Source organism: Drosophila grimshawi, unplaced genomic scaffold, assembly GCF_018153295.1.
Source record: "Drosophila grimshawi isolate 15287-2541.00 unplaced genomic scaffold, ASM1815329v1 contig_848, whole genome shotgun sequence".
In the NCBI taxonomy this organism is placed as follows: domain Eukaryota; kingdom Metazoa; phylum Arthropoda; class Insecta; order Diptera; family Drosophilidae; genus Drosophila; species Drosophila grimshawi.
The window spans coordinates 738086-756341 of NW_025063692.1; the positions used below are offsets into that span (position 1 = coordinate 738086).

General features: G+C 44.0%; 5 protein-coding genes across 6 annotated transcripts in view; 2 read left to right on the forward strand and 3 right to left on the reverse strand.

Annotated features, from left to right (window-relative positions):
* Window positions 1-1402: 1402 nt before the first annotated feature.
* On the reverse strand, window positions 1403-4123 carry LOC6569472 (molybdenum cofactor sulfurase). The gene is made up of 3 exons (XM_001995458.2): window positions 3997-4123; window positions 3782-3926; window positions 1403-3728 (listed from the first exon to the last, which is right to left on the reverse strand). Exons 1-3 carry the CDS (start codon window positions 4067-4069, stop codon window positions 1634-1636), a joined length of 2313 nt encoding a protein of 770 aa, XP_001995494.1. The 5' UTR covers window positions 4070-4123; the 3' UTR covers window positions 1403-1633.
* Window positions 4124-4429: 306 nt separating this feature from the next.
* LOC6569473 (cactin) lies at window positions 4430-6840 on the forward strand. The gene has a single exon (XM_001995459.3). The coding sequence runs from the start codon at window positions 4531-4533 to the stop codon at window positions 6838-6840; it is 2310 nt and encodes a 769-aa protein (XP_001995495.1). The 5' UTR covers window positions 4430-4530.
* A 143-nt stretch (window positions 6841-6983) lies between these two features.
* On the reverse strand, window positions 6984-7423 carry LOC6569458 (migration and invasion enhancer 1). Its single transcript, XM_001995460.2, has 2 exons — window positions 7379-7423; window positions 6984-7316 (listed from the first exon to the last, which is right to left on the reverse strand). The coding sequence occupies exons 1-2, from the start codon at window positions 7402-7404 to the stop codon at window positions 7055-7057; spliced, it is 288 nt and encodes a 95-aa protein (XP_001995496.1). The 5' UTR covers window positions 7405-7423; the 3' UTR covers window positions 6984-7054.
* Window positions 7424-7547: 124 nt separating this feature from the next.
* LOC6569459 (activating signal cointegrator 1) lies at window positions 7548-9954 on the reverse strand. 2 transcript variants are annotated; one of them, XM_001995461.2, is made up of 5 exons: window positions 9585-9954; window positions 8444-9520; window positions 8157-8278; window positions 7908-8102; window positions 7548-7849 (listed from the first exon to the last, which is right to left on the reverse strand). In XM_001995461.2, the coding sequence occupies exons 1-5, from the start codon at window positions 9650-9652 to the stop codon at window positions 7779-7781; spliced, it is 1533 nt and encodes a 510-aa protein (XP_001995497.1). In that variant the 5' UTR covers window positions 9653-9954; the 3' UTR covers window positions 7548-7778. The 2 variants fall into 2 exon arrangements, with proteins under 2 accessions (XP_001995497.1, XP_032597186.1); XM_032741295.1 differs by having other exon boundaries at window positions 7995-8102; window positions 9585-9818.
* A 757-nt stretch (window positions 9955-10711) lies between these two features.
* LOC6569462 (mannosyl-oligosaccharide alpha-1,2-mannosidase IA) overlaps window positions 10712-18256 on the forward strand; it is a 56922-nt gene continuing 49377 nt past the window's right edge. Inside the window, exons 1-2 of the mRNA XM_032741269.2 lie at window positions 10712-10834; window positions 11420-12260. Of these exons, the coding sequence (XP_032597160.1) occupies window positions 11688-12260 (573 nt within the window). The 5' untranslated portion in view covers window positions 10712-10834; window positions 11420-11687. The remainder of the gene's footprint in view (window positions 10835-11419; window positions 12261-18256) is intronic.

Sequence of the window (18256 nt, forward strand, 5' to 3'; positions counted from 1 at the left end):
GTGTGTGTTTTCCGCACTGGCAACAAATTGCTGCGGCTGCTGTGTGTTGTTTTTGTTGCTGTTTCACTTTCTGTAGTTCGTCTCCTTCTCCTTCTTCGTCTTCGTCTGCCTCTTTCTTCTTCTTGTTGTTGTGGTTGCGTTAAAAGCGTAGTCAAAAAACAATTACGCATTTGTTCGCACGAGAATGCGAGTAATTAAGCAGAGTGCACACATATGCATTTATACACATACATATACGTATACGTGTATATGTGTATATGTGCATGCATATATATACACAACGATTAACGGATGCTTCACATTTCAGCTGCTTTGTTGTTGTTTTAGTTGTTGCTGCTGCTGTTGCTGCTGCTGCTGCTCTTTGAGTGATGTTTTTGTTGTTGTTGCCAAATGAACGGACGAATATTTTGCTGACTGTCCCGTTGTGCTCAGTTCATTGTGTAGCAAACTTTCAGGGGCTCTCTCTCACACCATTTTAGCTCCACACTGTGTGTGTGTGTGTGTCGGTATTCGTTTGCTTTCAGTTGCTGTCGTTGTCGTTTCTAGTCCGTTCGCCAGCAGCTTCGTTTGTGTACTAACGGAACTTTATTGACACACACAGAGCCCAAAGCCGCTGCCAGCCGCATCACTCGAATTTTATTCGCCTGCTTATCGATAAATAACGATAGACTTCTCGAAAATGGCGGCTTTGCGTTGTTCAGCTTGCGTTTCAATTTAACTACTAAAAAAAAGCATGTGCAACAAGTATTCAAGAAAATCATAGCGTTTAAATCGATCTCTATGTTTACAAATATTTCATTTATGTAAACTCATTGTGTATTATTGTGAACTAAAAACATCTTTGGCTCATCACTGCTCGTTGCATGAGTATTACCACTTTACTGGCATCAAAATACAAAAGACAAACTTGATTTATTTATTAATGATGAACAAGTTTAAGAACGCAATTCCTATAATTCCAATAAACAAATGTTATCTACTGATTTGAAATAGTAGCTTCGGTCCAAACATAATATTGAATAAGTTTGGATATCTTGTTAAGCAAAAGTGATTTTTATACAACCGATCCTATGGAAGTTTTGGGATACATAATTCAGAAATACGACCCGACGGACACGACTATATCGACTAGGCGATGCTGATCATGAGGTCGGAGACGTCTCCGTCAATGCGTTACAAACTTTGCGACATTATTATAATACGCCCTAAAACGAAAAACTAAACAAATATTAAATTAAAGTTCTGCTGGAAACATATCTAAATTAAAAAGTTGGTCTTAAGCTCTCTGATTTAAAAAGCATAAAACTAGTTCAATATCTATTGATTTACTAAGTGCAGTGAAATTTGTATATATTACACTCACCAATAAGGGTGAACTCTTGAGCAATTAAAAGCTAAATTCTCTTAAATTTAAATTTATTTATTCAATTGTAAACATTTCCGAATGTCAGCAATTAACAATTATCAGTTAGAAAAGGTTTTGTAAAAGGTATCAAATTACAAACACATACGTATTAAATCATTTATATTTACAGAATAATTATGTTGGGTTTCTAAGATTAGATTTAAAGTTCCATAACCACGTAAGGAATGTCTGTGACATATATATATATATATAAACGTATGTGTGTGACTAACGAAGAACAGTAATGGGATCGCCACAAGCCAGTTGGGGCTGCATCCGGTTTTCGTTGGGCAGACGTGAAATGTAGATGCCGAAACGCATCTTGCCGCTCTGGATGCGGGCAATGGTGGTTAGGGTGTCAGGGGAACGCTGTCCGGTGCGCTGATTGATGCAGATCATATCACAGCGCTGGCAAGGACCTTCCACCTGGAAGAGGACTTCACCGATGCGCAGCTGGCCGAACTCCAGCTCCTCGAAGGGCACACCAGTGTCGATGACAATGTTCGACCGAAACCGATCCACAGTCTCGTCCAACGGCTCCTCAAACCCCAGCGAACGCACCGAGGCGCGATTCACAAGTAGAAATTGCGCCTGATTCACTAGACTGAGCTGCTGCCGGTCGCCTGGTGCACGTCGCTGGGCCGATTGACGCAACAGCCGTAATCCGTCTAACCCCAGCTGCTGGCACAGCCAATTAGCCACCTCATCGCCACAATCGTAGCCCTCGACCGACTGGCGGCACACCTTGCTCTGGCAACGAGCCGAATTCGTGGCCTGATCCGTTAGCGAGAGCGGAACACTGACAAACGTTGTGGAGCCATCGCCATTGAAATGCAGCTGCAGCTGATCGGCAACAATGCGTGGCTGGATGAGGCACAGATCCGTGCAGCGCTTCTGCGTCAATGCCATGCCATTTAGATCAACGATCATCCACTCGCGATCATACTGCAGACCCTGATCCGTTAACGCAGACGCCGGCATCTTGAGGGCGGCACACGACTTCACCGGATAGATGGCCAACTGGAGGAGTTGCGGCCGCAACTGCTGGGCTCGCTGCTGCAGCAGCTTGGGCAGCTGCTGGACCCGTTGCTCAATGAAGTCTAGACGCTGATGCCACTTCACGCTCAAGTAGCTGTCGCGCAGCATTTGCAGCAGACGATCGACGTCCTGCAGTCGCGTCATATAGCCAAAGGAGACACGCACCGCGCCCGTCGGCCTCCCATCGAGCAGATCATAATAGTCGCCACAGATGCGGCCGGCAAGCTTGTAGATCGCATCCATGGCATCACCGTTGAGGTTCATAAAATGCTGACAGGCGCCTACATTGCAAAAGCAGCCGGTGCGCAACAGAATACGATGCAGTGCAGCCACAGAGGCGATCTCACCAAAGCCCACATAATCGCCGGCAGCGGTGCGCACATTGAATGCCACAATTCCACCCTGCTGCATGCGATCCTCGTAGCCGGCATGGTTATAAAGTGTGACAAGTGGAGCACCATTCGGATACTGCATCTGCAGCAGCTGCTGCTCACAGTAGCGTGCCAAGCTGTGCACGTGTCGCGATATGCGCTCCATGCTTCGGCCGGGCACCAGACGCTGCAGCGTCTGAAAGCCCTGCAGCAGCTCCACTATAGATAGAAAGGGCAGCGTGCCATCCTCGAAGCGTTCGTGGAACGTCGAGCGCAACTGATGCTCCATTGTGTGTGGATAGGCAAAGTTGACGGTGCCGCCGCCATAGAAACGCTTCTTCAGCAACTCCGCACCCCGCTTGCTAACCAATAAAGCACCCACGCCAGTGGGATAGCCAAAAATCTTGTAGAAGCTGAGGCAGACATAATCCGGGCGATGTCGCCTCAAATCCAATGGACTGCTCGCCGCATACGAGGCTGCATCGAGACAGACATAATAATTGCTTTGACCGGGATCTGATTGCAACTTGCAATCGATGCACTTGCCGGGCTCCCGTAGGCCATCTTGCTGTATCTTCTCGATGACAGTCAGTGGCATTTTGTAGCCACTAAAATTACACTGAGCCGAGAAGACGACCAGAGAGTTGTCGGAGTGAGCTGTTGCAGCGGCCGCGGTTGCACCAGCTGGAGTACCATTGTTGAGCAAAATTTGATCTTTAGTGAGCATATAGATGCGATTGGCACTAACCAGCTGACGCATGCCCAGCACCGAGGTATGATTCTCTTGGCAATAGTGAAAGTTGCCATTGGTCCCGAAATCAAAGTGATCCGCCACTAGACGCAGTGCAGCCGATGCATTCGCCGTGAACACAACATGATACTCATCCGCATTCGTATTGAAGAACTCCAAGATTCTGTCGACAAGACGATTAGCACCAATTCTTTCGATTTAATGCAAATCACTTACTTGTAGCGCACCTGATCCACGTAGTCGCCGGTGACTCGACAGGTGTGCGGATTACAAATCACATCACGTTGCAACTGCTGCGCTGCGTCAGACACTTGATTGTGGGCATAGAGTGTAGTGCCCGCATGGTCGAGGTAGGTGCTATCTGTATGGGTGAATTTGACATTGGGTTCTTATCTATATGGTGAAATTAAGTGCAATATTTCGCCAGTTACCCGATAGGCGTGCGAACTCTGCATCGATGAGCGCCTGTTCGTCCGGTGTGAACTCCGCCGTGTAGTCGCCCATTATTACACTCCGGTAATAAATAACTTTAGAGCTGACGCGACTTAGGCGACATTCAGCAAAAAGCAACCGCCACTTAGATATGTTTTTTTTTAATTACCGATTTCGATATGTTCTACGATCAATCGATATATTTATAGCTAGAGATGGTAGCACAGTGCGCATTAACATATTTTTAAACTGTAAACATGAATTGGACTAACAACAGTGGCATTTCTTGTTAGATAGTTTTTATAATTGAAGCCAATAATCAGAGATTAAAGCCTAGTGCATTTTTACATCTATCGTTATCAAACTCAATTAGTGTTGGACAAATACAAAAACGAAAGAAAGCACAACTATCGATAACAAGCAGCTGCTCGCGAACCATTTGCAATCGCAACATTAAACGCATTTTGTTTTTTTTTTTGTTCCTTTTTGCAAATTCGTGCAAACGTTTAACATTTGAATAAATTTGCATCACAATGCCCAAAGAGAAATCGCGACGACGCAGTCGGAGCAGGGACAGGAAAACTTCAAGTGGGCACAGTTCGGAGCAGAAGCAGAAACGCAGCCGCGACAAACAGCGGGAGGAGTCCACAGCTCAGTTGCATCGAGAGCGGGAACCAGATCGCGATAGACATCAGCAGAAGCGTCGGGAGCAGCGAAGTAGGAGCAGAAGCCGAAGCAGGAGCAGGCAGAAGCAGAGGCACGCGGTGAAGGAGCAGTCGCGACGCAAAGATCATCATCGGAAACGCTCCCCATCCTCCACCTCGTCCTCCTCCTCCTCATCATCATCATCCGGCTCATCATCGTTCGCGGCAGCAGCGACAGCTCGGCGTAGTCGACGCAGTCCCGAAATGAACTCGATAAAGCTGCTGCAAACGCTGGAGGAGCGACGGTTGCGGGAGCAACAAGAGCGCCAGCGCATCAAGGAGCAGCTAAAGGCTAAGGAGACGCCCGAGGAGAAGCGATCGCGTCGCCTGCGCGAGAAGCAGGCCAAGGAGCAGAGACGTCGCCAGCGCATGGGCTGGGACAATGAATACCAAACGTACTCGAATGAGGATAATCCCTTCGGTGACTCCAATTTGACGTCCACGTTCCACTGGGGCAAGAAACTGGAGGTCGAAGGCCTCTCCAATCTGTCCACAAAAACGGTCGAGGTGCTTTCGCTGCAAAAGCAACTGGAGAATCGTCGCGAACTGGAGAAGGTGAAGAAGCGACGCCAGGAACGCGAACTGGAGCGACAGGCACGTGAGGATGATGCCATGCAGCAGCAGCGTGCCAAGGAAGCGGTTCAATTTCGCGTATGGCAGCGCCAAGAGGATCAATTCCATCTGGAGCAGGCCCGGCTGCGCAGCGAGATTCGAATAAGGGATGGTCGCGCAAAGCCCATCGATCTGCTGGCCCAGTATGTGGCCGCTGGGAGCACGGAGACGGCGCTGGAGGATGCACTCGAGATGCAAATGCATGAACCGTATATGCTGCTGCAGGGTCTGCATATGGAGGAACTGGAGGATCTACTCGTTGACATCAAGGTATACGAAGAGCTGGAGCAGGGCAGGCACATTGACTTCTGGAACGACATGATCACCATTGTGCAGGATGAGCTACAGAAGCTGCTAAAGATCCAGCAGAGTGAGGCGAACGCATTGAATCAGCGACGCGACGGCATCCATCAAAGCGTCGTCAAGGATGTGGCGGACATCTTTCGCGGCAAGAACGCCAAGCAGCTGGAGGAGATGCGTTCACGCATCGAGGCCAAAATCAGTGGACGTGCCGATGGCGTTGACATTAGCTACTGGGAGAGCCTCTTGTCGCAGCTGAAGGCGCACATGGCGCGTGCCCGACTCCGGGATCGCCATCAGGCGCTGCTACGCGAGAAGCTGCAATTGCTCAAGTGTGAGAACGAAACGGGCGCCGAAGGAGGAGCCACAGTTGTTGGCACAGATCAGCCAATGACAAGCACATGCCCATTGGCAGCAATCAAGCAGGAGGACGACGACCACGATGAGCCCAATGATCAACAACAGACGGCGAAGACGGAGGCGGAGGAGACGGAGTTGGAGATGGAAATGGAGCAGCCGGAGATCGATAGCCCGCTGCGGGAACTACAGAATGCGGTGCGAATGTATCAGCTGGGCAACTACAGTCCCACATACATACGCGAGGATGACTTCAGTGGACGTCGTCTGACCGCTGCCGATGAGGACATCGATGGTGGCCTGTACGCCGACAGCGATGATGAGCGTCGTGTGCAGCGCCAGCGTTTGCAGCTCATACATCCGGAACGAATGTCGGATGCGGCGCCGCTAACCCCACAGGAGCAACGGATGCGGGGCGAGGCACGCAAGGGGATGCAGGGCGATGAGGCCGAGTTCAGTGTGGAGACAACGCTGGATGCAGTGCCTCAGCTGGCCACCGATAAGTATCGGCCTCGCAAGCCGCGCTACTTCAATCGCGTCCACACCGGCTTCGAGTGGAACAAATACAATCAGACGCACTACGACATGGACAATCCGCCGCCAAAGATCGTGCAGGGCTACAAGTTCAACATATTTTATCCGGATCTCATGGACAAATCGCAGACGCCACAATATTTCCTCACGCCTTGTGCCGACAATGGCGACTTTGCGGTGCTCCGCTTCCACACTGGTCCACCCTACGAGGACATCGCCTTCAAGATCGTCAATCGCGAGTGGGAGTTCAGCTATAAGCGCGGCTTCCGCTGTCAGTTCCACAACAACATCTTCCAGCTCTGGTTCCACTTCAAGCGCTATCGCTACAGGCGCTAAAATTGCTGACCAGGCTCCACCTGGAGCAACCAACAACAATTGCTATTCTATTATTATTAAAAAAATTGACAAATAATTCAATTGTGTTTTGAGCAATTTTTCTGAAATGACTTTTTGAAGCCGCATTTTACACTTGGAAAAAATTGTTTGATATTCAATTCCTATATTTAGTTTTCTTTCTACATAGTATATATACATTTATTAATTATATCCGTTACATGATGCTGCAGTCCTTGATGGGCGCCGCTTGAACTGTTTCCAGGGCCTGGCCAGCCTCTGCCCGCTGCACCTGGTCGAGCACGCTCTGATGCTGGGGAAAGGCGAGGCTGGCCAGTTTCGAGTGCACCAGCTGATCGTCAATGGTCACCTCAAACGATCCGCGTCGTCCCTGGTGACACGCAACCTGTACCCCTGGCGCCGCATCCACCAGAAACTGCCGCAACATCTGGCATTGCATCGAAAAGTTGCAAGTGCCGCTGTGTCAAATGAGGCCACATTATTAAAGTAAGCTGCAAGTGCTGATAATTGACCAACTTGCCAGTATTCTATGTCCACATTGACCATTGCATAAATATTAAAAAAAAACAAGACAAAAACACCCAAACTAAATATTATTGGTATTCCCTTAAAATAATTCACGTGCAAATTGCAGCAGGATGAATATCGTATATTATCACGATTAATATTTGCAGTGTCTCCAGAGGCAATCAGTTTAATTTATGTCGCAACACATTTGAATTCAGATAACTATATATAAATTGAAACGCAAACAATTAACGTTTGCGGGATCACCGTTAATGCAATTTGGCATTTCGCTTGGCGCCTATCGATAATTTCCGTTGCAAAAATGTTAAATGTTGTACGATTTAATTTAAATATATACAATTGAAAGAACAATGTTTTTCAAAGGAAAAGAAAAAACACTTTGTAAAAGAAATTCAACCTTTGTTCGCTCGGGCTCGTAGCAATGTTTTGCACGCGGCATTGTGGGTCTTCAGCGGCAGCTCATCTGCAAGGCAGGAGAGGATTATTATTGGATCAATATGTTGTCGATGGGTGTTGCTTACAGATCTTGTGCTCGCCCTGCACCGGCAGGAGCACGGGCAACTGTTCCGGCCTGCTGCACACCAACACATATGGACTGTCCGACTCACCTTGCGGATACATATCCCGATACTCCTCCTGGGGCAGGCAGTGCTCCACGTGCACACAGCCCAGCAGGCTGCCAGTTGGATAATGTGTTGGAAATTTCAAATCCTTGTCTGTAAAAAGCAATTGCAATAAGAGACATCATCGCAATACATGAAACTGCTTACCATTGTAAAGCGACCGATAGAAATCCTCCATTTGGGCAATGTCATCGGCATGCGGCTCCTTGGCCGTTGAGGCAATCCACAAGCGTCCGCGATGCTCAGTGTACCAAACGCGACCCTCGTGCCTACATTTCATTCAGAGAGAGAGAGCGAGGGAGAGAGAGCGAGAGAGGGAGAGAGAGAGAGAGAGAGGGAGAGAGAGAGAGAGAGGGAGAGAGCGAGAGAGAGAGAGAGAGCGCGAGAGAGAGATAAGTCATTCAATTTGAGATGATATCCAAAATTTGGCTTACTTTTTGAGGCCCGCCACAAGGAGAGATGCCCAGGGCTGGTGCATGGAGAGGCACTGGCGCATGTCCTGCATTTCGAGCAGCTCCTTGTCCTGCACCCGATTGTAGATGCGCTCGAGCCCATCGTGAATGGATGCACTCGTTGCCTGCTTCTCGCTCGCCTTAAAGATGGGTGGCTTGGCCACATCCAGATTGGGCGCCAGCCCCATTGAAGAATGACCAATCAGCGTGGAAGCGGCAGTCGCCTTGGTAACAGCAGCCAGCTGGCCAAGCACCTTCTCCTCGTATTCTCTGGTGACCGGCGGCTCGTCGGGCAACTCCCTGCCGGCAAAGTCCACCTTGATCTTGCGCTTCAGCCGACTGCCGTGCTTCATTTCGTGCATCTCGCTCTTCAGCTGCTCGTACTTGGCACGCTCTGTGTCCGTTAGCCAAACGGAGTTCTCCTGGAAGTAGTCCAGCTCATCGTCGATTACCGTCGTGCGCTTTTCGCTGTTCCGATCGTATTCCAGCAGACGATCACGCTGTGCCAGCGCCTCTTGCAACTTGTCCGAATCCTTGCGCGACTTCTCCGACAGCTGTTTTTGTTTTTGCTGCTTCTTTTGCGCCTTCGTTTGGCCTTTGGTGGAGGCGTCTGCCAACGACAACGCCGCCGCCTTGGCCATTAGCTGCTCCTCCTCGTCGGTGTAAACGGGCTGGGTGCAGTAGAGACAGGGACCACTTCCCTCCTGCTCGCAGACAATGCGGCCGCAGCGTAGGCAATTGTTAATCAGCTTGTGCTGCGCCGCCTGGCAATTGCAGATGCGACGACCCTTCAGCAGAATTTGATCGCCCATCATCTTCCCATCGCCGCCATATAAGTTCACAGATTTTCCCTGTTTTTTGCCCGCTCCGCCAGCGCTGGCGCTCTCGCCGCCAATGGGTGGCGATTTCTTTTTGAAATTTTGACTGCGCGGCTGTTTGCCGCTGAGCAGCATGCGACGACAGTTCTGGAGAAACATGCGATGCTCCTCATCCTCCTCGCACAGCAGATTGCCAAAGTAGTCGTCGAACGCCCGATCATCCTGGATGGCCAATATGGTGCTGCGGGTCAAGGGGGAATTTGTAAAACTTGCATTGCATTCACTATTTTCATCATGGAACTCACGCCATCATTTTGTCGGTGACGACGCAGTCCAGGCACTTGGATAATGTTTCGCTTAGCCACTTTTCCATTATTGGTGATGATTTCTGTGTCTGTCTGTCTGCGCACGATGAAGTCTCTCTTTGGTTAAAAATCTAAATTAAAATGTTACTACCTGTCACTCCTCTTTCTAATAAAACAAATAAATAACTTTGCGAAATAAAACTAGTTCAAAACAAAATGGGTAAACTCTTATGCATATCGATATTTTTAGCGGCAATATCGACGAATTTCATTTGTTACAGCAAGCCATGTTTTCATGTCAAAAAGTTATCGATAATGAAACGCTATAAAACAAGAGGGACGTTTTTATGACAAAACTGAAATCCACACTGTTAATTCACTGTCGACATGATGTTAAAATAATAAAGTTGATATATTTTGACGGCTGTTATCGGCAAACCACCACATAACCACATAAAATCGACAAGTGCATCGAAATGGAAATAATAAATGATGAGAGAACAATTACTTTAATCGTGGAGAAAAAAAGTATTCTTATAAAGGCCGTGGAAGGGAGAAATTAATTTATTAATTATTGGCTCTCAGCAGACCATCTTGTTTTTAGGTCCCACAACCGAAATTTGTATATATCGTGATCTGTTAGATCTTAAAGTAGCTCAAAATCAAATATCTACGGCATTTGATACCATAAATATATTGTACTTAGCAATATATTTTGAACAAAATCGATGCAAAGGTATATCGTGGACAGACATATCGTTATTTTTCAGCTGATACAAAAACTCATAGCATAGTAAGAACATTTTCAAAATTGTTAATTTTTCATAATAACAAATTGTACAATTTGCACCCATAGTAATTGAATATCGATGTCAAAAACTGACTTCTTTGAAACCAATATTAATAATATAAATAAATAAGCCGATATGAATTCTGTAAAATGTGCTTGCTTTAAAATGACAGAGCTGGCAGGCAGTGCTGAATAACGCACAGAGCCAGATATTGCAGCAATGTAAAGTCTGGCAACGCCGCGACAACAAAAATATACGAAATACAAGTTAAAACAAAATACAATAAATGCTCGTGCAAGGAATGGAAACATTTTAAATGCTTCACCGCTCCCGTTCGTGTGATGTTGCTGCCACAACTGATTCAACGTATAACAACTAATGATAAATGAAATATCGTGCGGGTGTGCGTTAAATTGTATTTTAAGTCCGAGACGCGCTGTGTTTGTTTAATTGTGTTGTGTATGTACAATTTGTTGTAAACAATTTCTTTTTCTCTTTCCTTTTTTTGTTTTTTTTTTTTGCCGTTATCCAAATAGAAAGTGTAACAATAACTGCGGCGGCAGCAGTGAAAGACATTTGCAAAAAATTAAGAAAAGTAAAAAAACTCAAAGCAAACGTCAACGCTGCTGGCGGCAGCAGCGACGCTGGCGTAGGCGTTGAAAACGCAGCTGAAGCAGCAGCAGCCACCCTCATTCGCAATCACATTCACATTCGCATTCGGCACAGCTGTAATAATTGTCGTCTGCAGAGGAGGGGGAAAGAAACTCTCATCTTTGGCGCTCGCTCTCCCTCTCTCACTCGCTCAGCCAGTCATTCGTCTGTGCTAACGGTATTCCGTAATAACTAGAGCCGCTATTGTTGTCGTTGCTGATTGCAAATTGCGTGTTTCTGTCTGTCTGTCTGTATGTCTGCCTGGCAACCTGTCTACGCCTCTCTCTCGCTCAGAGAGCGCGCCAATGTTGCCGTTGCCTTTAAAGTTTAAACTTAACACGCTGATAAAAATAGTTGCTTGCCAATTTTGATTTGTTTTCTTTTTATTAACAGTAGTCGATGTTGTAGCATTTCGCTTACTTGCTACATATATGTTACCGATTTACCAAAAATAATAGCAACAATAAAAAATTCAACAATGCAGAGCCAACAGCTGCTCGACTAAAACAGAGAAAAAAAAAAAACAGGCTCTGCTTGCGCCTGCGTCGTTGCCTGTGCGTGTGTGTGTGTATGTGTTGTTAAGCCGGCATATAACGGCACTTCAACGGAAACGTAAAACAGCTGAGACACAAGACGCAAGAGGTGGAAACAAGTGCAAAAAATGTATCGAATCGGTCCAATTGGACGGAAGTCGAACTTCCATTCGCGCGAGAAGTGTCTGATTGGACTCGTGCTGATAACGCTGTGCTTCCTCTGCTTTGGCGGCATCTTCCTTCTGCCGGATAATTTTGGCAGTGAGCGTGTCCTGCGCGTCTACAAGCACTTCCAGAAGGCCGGTCCCGAAATCTTCATACCCGCTCCACCGCTGGCCGCTCACGCGTCCCGCAACGAGGATCCCCATTTTATGGGCGATCGCCAGCGTCTTCAGCAGAAGATCATCGCTGAACTGGGTGACATTTTGGATGAGGAGCCGCAGGTGGCACCCGCAGCAGCAGCAGGCGATGCCGATGCCCAGGCGCCGGCACCGGCTGCGCAGCAGGAGCAGCCTGTTGAGCAGGATGTGGGAGCAGAGCAGCAGAATCGAGATTCCGTGCCACTGGCGGATCACACCACCCATAACAATAACAACAACAATGGGCAGCCGTTAAAGCTACCCATGGGTGTGGACAAGGAACGGGCGACGGGGGAGCATGCGGATGCCGCAGTAGAGGAAAAGCGTCTAAAAGTCAAAGAGGTGAGCTAATTTCCCAATAAGAACGTACTCATACACACATACATATATGCATATATATATATATATATATATATATATTTATATATATATATATATATGTATATATATATATATGTGTGTATATGTGCAGCTGCGGGAAAAATAATAGTGCACACATTACAATTGCAATTACTCAAAACAGGCAATACAGTCAAAATACTGAAGAAATAAGTAAATATGAAAAGGTGATAAGCTATCAAATTGTTAACAAATAAGTAATAAAAAAAGAAGGATTACCGACTTTAAACTGATTAATAATAGTAGTGGAGAAATAGTGAGGCTTTCGCCGCGGCTAAATAATATTGCGAAAAACTAAATATGATGGGTGGATGTACTAAGTAAAATAATCGTATTTTAAATCATTTCAGAGAAGACATTAAACATTTGTTCTTTGTTCTGCAAAGATTTTGAAGTGGGCTGACGTGGGAAATGAGCCATATTTTTATATGAGCTATAAAATACAGCGGTATCACTACTATATGTGTATATATGGATTTTAAATGTGTTTATGTACGTGGACGTGTGCTATCTCCCTTCTCCCCCATATATATGTATATGCATATGGGAAATTTTGGACACGGGCCTGGCCGTGGCAGAGAAAATATTAGAAAACATTCTTAGTAACCTTCCAAGTGTGCTATCTAAAGCACTTAAGTTGTGGGAGATAGAAGCCTTTATTGTTTTTATGGGTATTTCCTCATTTTTCATGGGTGTTACTAGTTTGGGGAGGTGGAGTGGGCGAGGCCATCATTTTATTTGAGAGTATCAAATGAGGCTCAGTGGGAAAAAATTAAAATTGAAATTGGCAACACTCTTTGATCGGCGATTCTTTTGTGGCTCGTTGCAAAGCTTGTATTATTTTATTCTATCAGCATCAAAGCCGGCGACCTCGTGCCCTGTGCTTCCTCTTCGTCACGGCTCGGCAACAGTGACGTTGACGGATGCTGTGACGCCGACGTAGACGCTAACGCTGATAACTCGTTTTTTTTTTTCATTCCAATTACAAATCTATTTTTTGCCACTGCGGCCCACAATGGATGGCTGTGCTCGCGATGACATCTTTAACATTGCCGACACACATTCCACCCATCCCTGAGTTCGGTTGACTTCGTTTGGCTTCGGTTGTGTTGGGCTGACTTCGGTTGACTTCGGAAGAATACTGCGAAAAAGTTTCTATGAATAAATTCAGCAGCATTGAGAAGAACAGTAAGGTGCAAAAACATCTGCTTCTTCCTCTGCTTCTATTTCTGCTTCTGCTGTTTATCACACACACACACACATACGCTCTTAAGAAGCGACTCGGATGCGTGTCGTGCTTATCTACTTACTTCGGGAAGCTGTCATTTGATTGGTCCGTTTATCTATATGCACTCGATAGATGTGCAATCTTTGCTATCGCTTTTGGGGTGGAGTTTAGTTTTTTTTATGATCTTTGAAAACTTTTCGAAAATTGGTTAATTAATTATTTTTATTTTAAATCAGAGCTTACATTTTTGTATTAGTGCTGATTACGATTGATATTGATGAAATGCCAAAGTGCTAATTGTGTTGAGCATGTTTGATTGAACATGTCTGTTCAATCTTCCAATAGTAAGATAACCAAGGAGGATTCTTATCGGGAAGATAAGACACCAGTCGTGGCCGTAATAAAACCTCCTGCGATAAAAGTTCTCCGAACTGATAGCATAGTGAATTTAGACGCATTTGCAGCAGTAATTGTGTACCTAGATAATGCCCTAAGTTGGATAAAAATAATTGTATATAGCCGTAAGATAATTTAGAAGTTTTCAATAAACCTGCCGGAGCAATGCGATAGCTGTCTATGTTCGATACTTAAACAACGTCGTTGTTTTCTAAATTTGCTCTTGGGATCACCTTTCAGTTGTACTTGTGCCTTATTATTACACCGCTTGTACATTAAATAATGTCTGTGTAGAAACACTATATACTAAATTGCTACATATGTTGGCAATTAAAGTGTAACAGTATCGAAACAATTTTGTTGCCCGTAAAACAACATGCAAGGCAGGAAAGGGGTGGGGAGGGGCGAGGAGGCAGGGGTATTCGTTTTGGACATGTTGTGCTTCCTGTTGCCGAGTTGCCAATTAATACTGCTTTCACTTTGTTGCTCATTTCATTACTATTGTTGCTGACGTCTTTTGGTTTATTATTATTATTACTATTCAGTTTTTTAAAATATTTTTTTATACTTCTTATGTATTCTACTGACCCAGAATGTCGTTAAGTAAGAGAGAATGAATGAATCAACCAATTCAGTAATCAAAGCAACAACAACAATCGATCATATCAACAGAAGAACGTTGACGTGGCCTTTGTGTTCACTCGTTTCTTCTTCTTCCTCCTCCTCTTCCACCTTTTCAAGTTTTTGCTTTTGCTTTCCGAAATGTTGTTGCTTTTATCGCCGCTATGGCACGTGGAACAACTTGTGTTTCCCAAAAACGCTGCTTATCAGTTTTTATCAGTTTTTACACGCAAAAACTATGCCTGGATCCAGTTAATTGGTGTCGCTTTCACTTTCTCTCTCTCTCTCTCTCTCTGTCTCTCTCAGTTGTGAGATTCTTCTTATGATCTTGCGAATCACATTAGGAAATATCAAAGTTAAACATTCATTTGATCCCAAGTATTCATTGTGTTTGGCTCCACTGTGTGGCTCACATTTGTATGCACAGATGTGTGTCACATATATATGTTTGTAAGCGATTTAAATTTAGCATGGGTCAGCCAGAAGTGTTTCCCACTTTCAGATTGAAGTCGATTTTGTCTCGGTCTTGTCACGTCACAATTTTCAAGAAATGCGAAACGCGACTAAAACAAAATACAAAATACAAAACATAAAACCAACACAATGACAATTATATACCCTTATTGCTGACATTTTAATTATAGTCCGAAATATTATTAGCATAAAATTTGTATGTTTTATAGAATCAAAATAATAATTAATACATCTTAATTACGAGAACAACCCTTTCGAGCGATTGTTTCTATGACAGCTATATTATATAGTGGTCCGATCTGGTCCTTTCATCATCATTGCCCATCGGCTTATTAGTGCTGATGAAGCATGTATGTATTAGCTTAACTTGGTGACAAACTTAAAATACCCAATACAAGGGTATAAAAACACTCAATTGGCTTAATTTGTCGCTCTCTTGTATTTGAGTGTGAGAGATTAAGATAAACCTGTTTGCCGGCTTTTGATCACGATCAGGAAATGTATTGTCAAAACAATTATTTTATTAAAATCGTGCCAGAGATTTGCTTGCATGGAATGCATATATACTATGTATATGTGGAATTTGTATTGGAGTAGATTCATTTAAATGAGTTAAGTTCGTTTTTTTTAATGAGTTAAGTTAAGAGATTATTGTTTGCATTCTTCAATTTTTGCCAATCTTTGAACTTGACAGCTATTTTAAGTGTTTTGTACAAAAACATCAATTTCATTGAATATTCATTCGATAACGTTTATTTGAATAACAAATTTAGGTTTTTTTGTAGGCCTTAGATAGTTTTTACGATCGATATTACAGCGCTTAATTTGTTTTAGTAGCAAATTCCATTCCATTTACAAAACTTTGATAGATTCAAATTGAAAATCGGTTTAGTTCTAATTAGTTTATGGCAATGAGGAAATATCTGTATCAAGTCTCAAGAAATATCTGTATCAATTCAAAAATTATCATAATCTTAGCATTTATGATATAGCGGCCATAGGAACAATCAATCGATAGATGAGTTTCTCTTTCCGACTATACAAATGTGAAATGTTCAGTTCACAGGCATTCGTGAAACCGAAAACATATGAATCAAATTTGCTTAAGACATATATACAAGTATATATTAATATTTCGGACTGGAATGTAGATGTCCGTGCTAAAAGAGTATGCAAACGTCGGCGTGCCAAAGCTAACTGTTCCTTCTTGTTTTTTCTCTTGCTTTTGGTATATTCTGATCAAATTAGCATATACCCTAAGGCGTTTGGGCAAGTCTGTTGCTTATATATATATCGATGCTCTTCTCAACTCTCTGATAGGTAGCGGATAATTGATGGCAGCAGCAGCAGGTGATCGGTTAACGAACCTTTGAGATAAACAATAGATGCCAAGCAACGATTACTCGAATGTTGGCCAAATATTGTAGTATTATGCTCTTAGAGTACCTGCTACCTGTGTTGACGCCATTAGCACTACATGAGTGCCCCTAATTTGAATCGGAAGCAAAATTTGTCAGGCCAAGCTGAGCATAAAATGTTCGTGACTGCTCATTAAAAATTGATTATATCTTTTTATTTGGGTTTGGGGGGCTGCAGAGGTTGATGTAGCAGTTTCTATTGTAGAAGTCAGAGTATCTATATATATGTGTATTTAATATATTTAGATTGCGATCAGGGATTATAGCTCATAGCAGGGCTAAAGCATTCAAACAGCGAATCTATTATTGCAACTCATCAGACTCATTTGGACTGCTTTCCACAGTTCATTTTGTTATTGCGTATATTTTCACAAATACACCCACAACTTAAATGCGCCCACACACACACACAGAAACACACACAAACACACACACATTTGTTTGGGATTCATGAAAATTGCTTGATTTTGGACTCTTGGTGACATTTAATTGGCCAAGTGCGCGGGCTTGGCTTTCACAAATGACAATTTCGTGTGTGTGCGTGTATGTGTGTGTGTGTGTGTGTGTGTTTGTATATGTGTGTGTGCTTTTCGTGCTGTGCATGCAGATAAATGAAAAACAACAAGCGAGAACAACAACAAACACTGTCCGACATAGTCTACCGATTTGTGTCAATAACCAGCGGCAGCAACGGCAACATCATTGAACAACATCACTTGCCACAAACAATTGCATTGTACTATTTTCACATACAAGCATATATACATGTATTTGTTGAATGTTCATTGGAAGTGTCTACAAAAGTTGAACTGATCGTTTTTTGGGGATTTTTTTATATATCTTATACGAAATTTTTGATAACAAAATCTATGCAAAATTAGTGATATAAGTAGTGCAAATTAACTAACATAAAATTTATGATATTATTAAGAATTTGTATAAGGAACTCATAAGGAAAATTTGGAGGCATTGCTTAGCCTATTTACTTATTAAACTAAGAAAGTAAATAAGAAACTTATTAAGGGATCATTTTCAGAAATATATGTGCAAAATTTGTGTTATGCGCTATTTAGCTGCCCAATACTCTGTATAGATGATTTATAATCGATTTACAGATGACACTAAGCGTGATTTAAGTGAATCTAATAATTAATTTGAGATCATCTGGAATGTGTTATAGAGTCAGACATTGTTTTCGCCATGCTTAACATTCGGTCAATAGAAAAACAACAAGCTAGGTACAGAGAAGAGTTAGTTTATTAACTCGGCTTAGACAATTTGCTGGTCGCAATTAGCAGTTTTCTTGTCGGTTGGCCAGGTCAAATCTAATTCATTCCTATTGCAGATAACCCCCAGTGACATCTGATCCTTTGGGCATTTGGCTGTCCCACTTTACCCATGGCTGCCATGCTAATTTCGCACAGCCAGACTCGGATCCACAGACCCATCTATCGGTCAGAAATCTTGTCCGCACCAGCACCTTTAACCGTTCTGCTGTGAGGTATCAAGGCAACTGAAGAAGAAGAAGCTTCTGCTGCATTGAGCAGAGCAATGTTTGTTTGCTCGTTCCGTTGCCAAGTCGTTCGGTCGTTCAATGTGCGCAACGTAGGAGCTTTTGTGAAAAGCTCTTTGCACCAGCTTTCAAAATGAACACACATTTTTTTGGCGCCAAAAACACGCGCGCCGCCACACTCAGCTTCGCTGGTTTGGGGAAAGCTCAAGACAACTTGAAAAGGGGTTCGTTCATTAGCAATGTACACTTGCGGGTATATCTCTAAAATAACTTAGAATGTGCATTTTCC

What these genes read in the sequence shown, in the direction of transcription:
- LOC6569459 (XM_001995461.2), bottom strand. Translation starts at nt 9,652, where the DNA reads ATGGAAAAGTGGCTAAGCGAAACATTATCCAAGTGCCTGGACTGCGTC. An exon ending in CTTGTGGCGGGCCTCAAAAA is followed by an intron (nt 8,279 to 8,443) that starts GTAAGCCAAATT and finishes AATGAAATGTAG; the next exon opens with GCACGAGGGTCGCGTTTGGT. An exon ending in GCAGGGCGAGCACAAGATCT is followed by an intron (nt 7,850 to 7,907) that starts GTAAGCAACACC and finishes CCTGCCTTGCAG; the next exon opens with ATGAGCTGCCGCTGAAGACC.
- LOC6569472 (XM_001995458.2), bottom strand. Translation starts at nt 4,069, where the DNA reads ATGGGCGACTACACGGCGGAGTTCACACCGGACGAACAGGCGCTCATC. An exon ending in AGAGTTCGCACGCCTATCGG is followed by an intron (nt 3,927 to 3,996) that starts GTAACTGGCGAA and finishes TCACCCATACAG; the next exon opens with ATAGCACCTACCTCGACCAT. An exon ending in GTGGATCAGGTGCGCTACAA is followed by an intron (nt 3,729 to 3,781) that starts GTAAGTGATTTG and finishes TCTTGTCGACAG; the next exon opens with AATCTTGGAGTTCTTCAATA.
- LOC6569473 (XM_001995459.3), top strand. Translation starts at nt 4,531, where the DNA reads ATGCCCAAAGAGAAATCGCGACGACGCAGTCGGAGCAGGGACAGGAAA.
- LOC6569458 (XM_001995460.2), bottom strand. Translation starts at nt 7,404, where the DNA reads ATGGTCAATGTGGACATAGAATACTG. An exon ending in AATGTGGACATAGAATACTG is followed by an intron (nt 7,317 to 7,378) that starts GCAAGTTGGTCA and finishes CATTTGACACAG; the next exon opens with CGGCACTTGCAACTTTTCGA.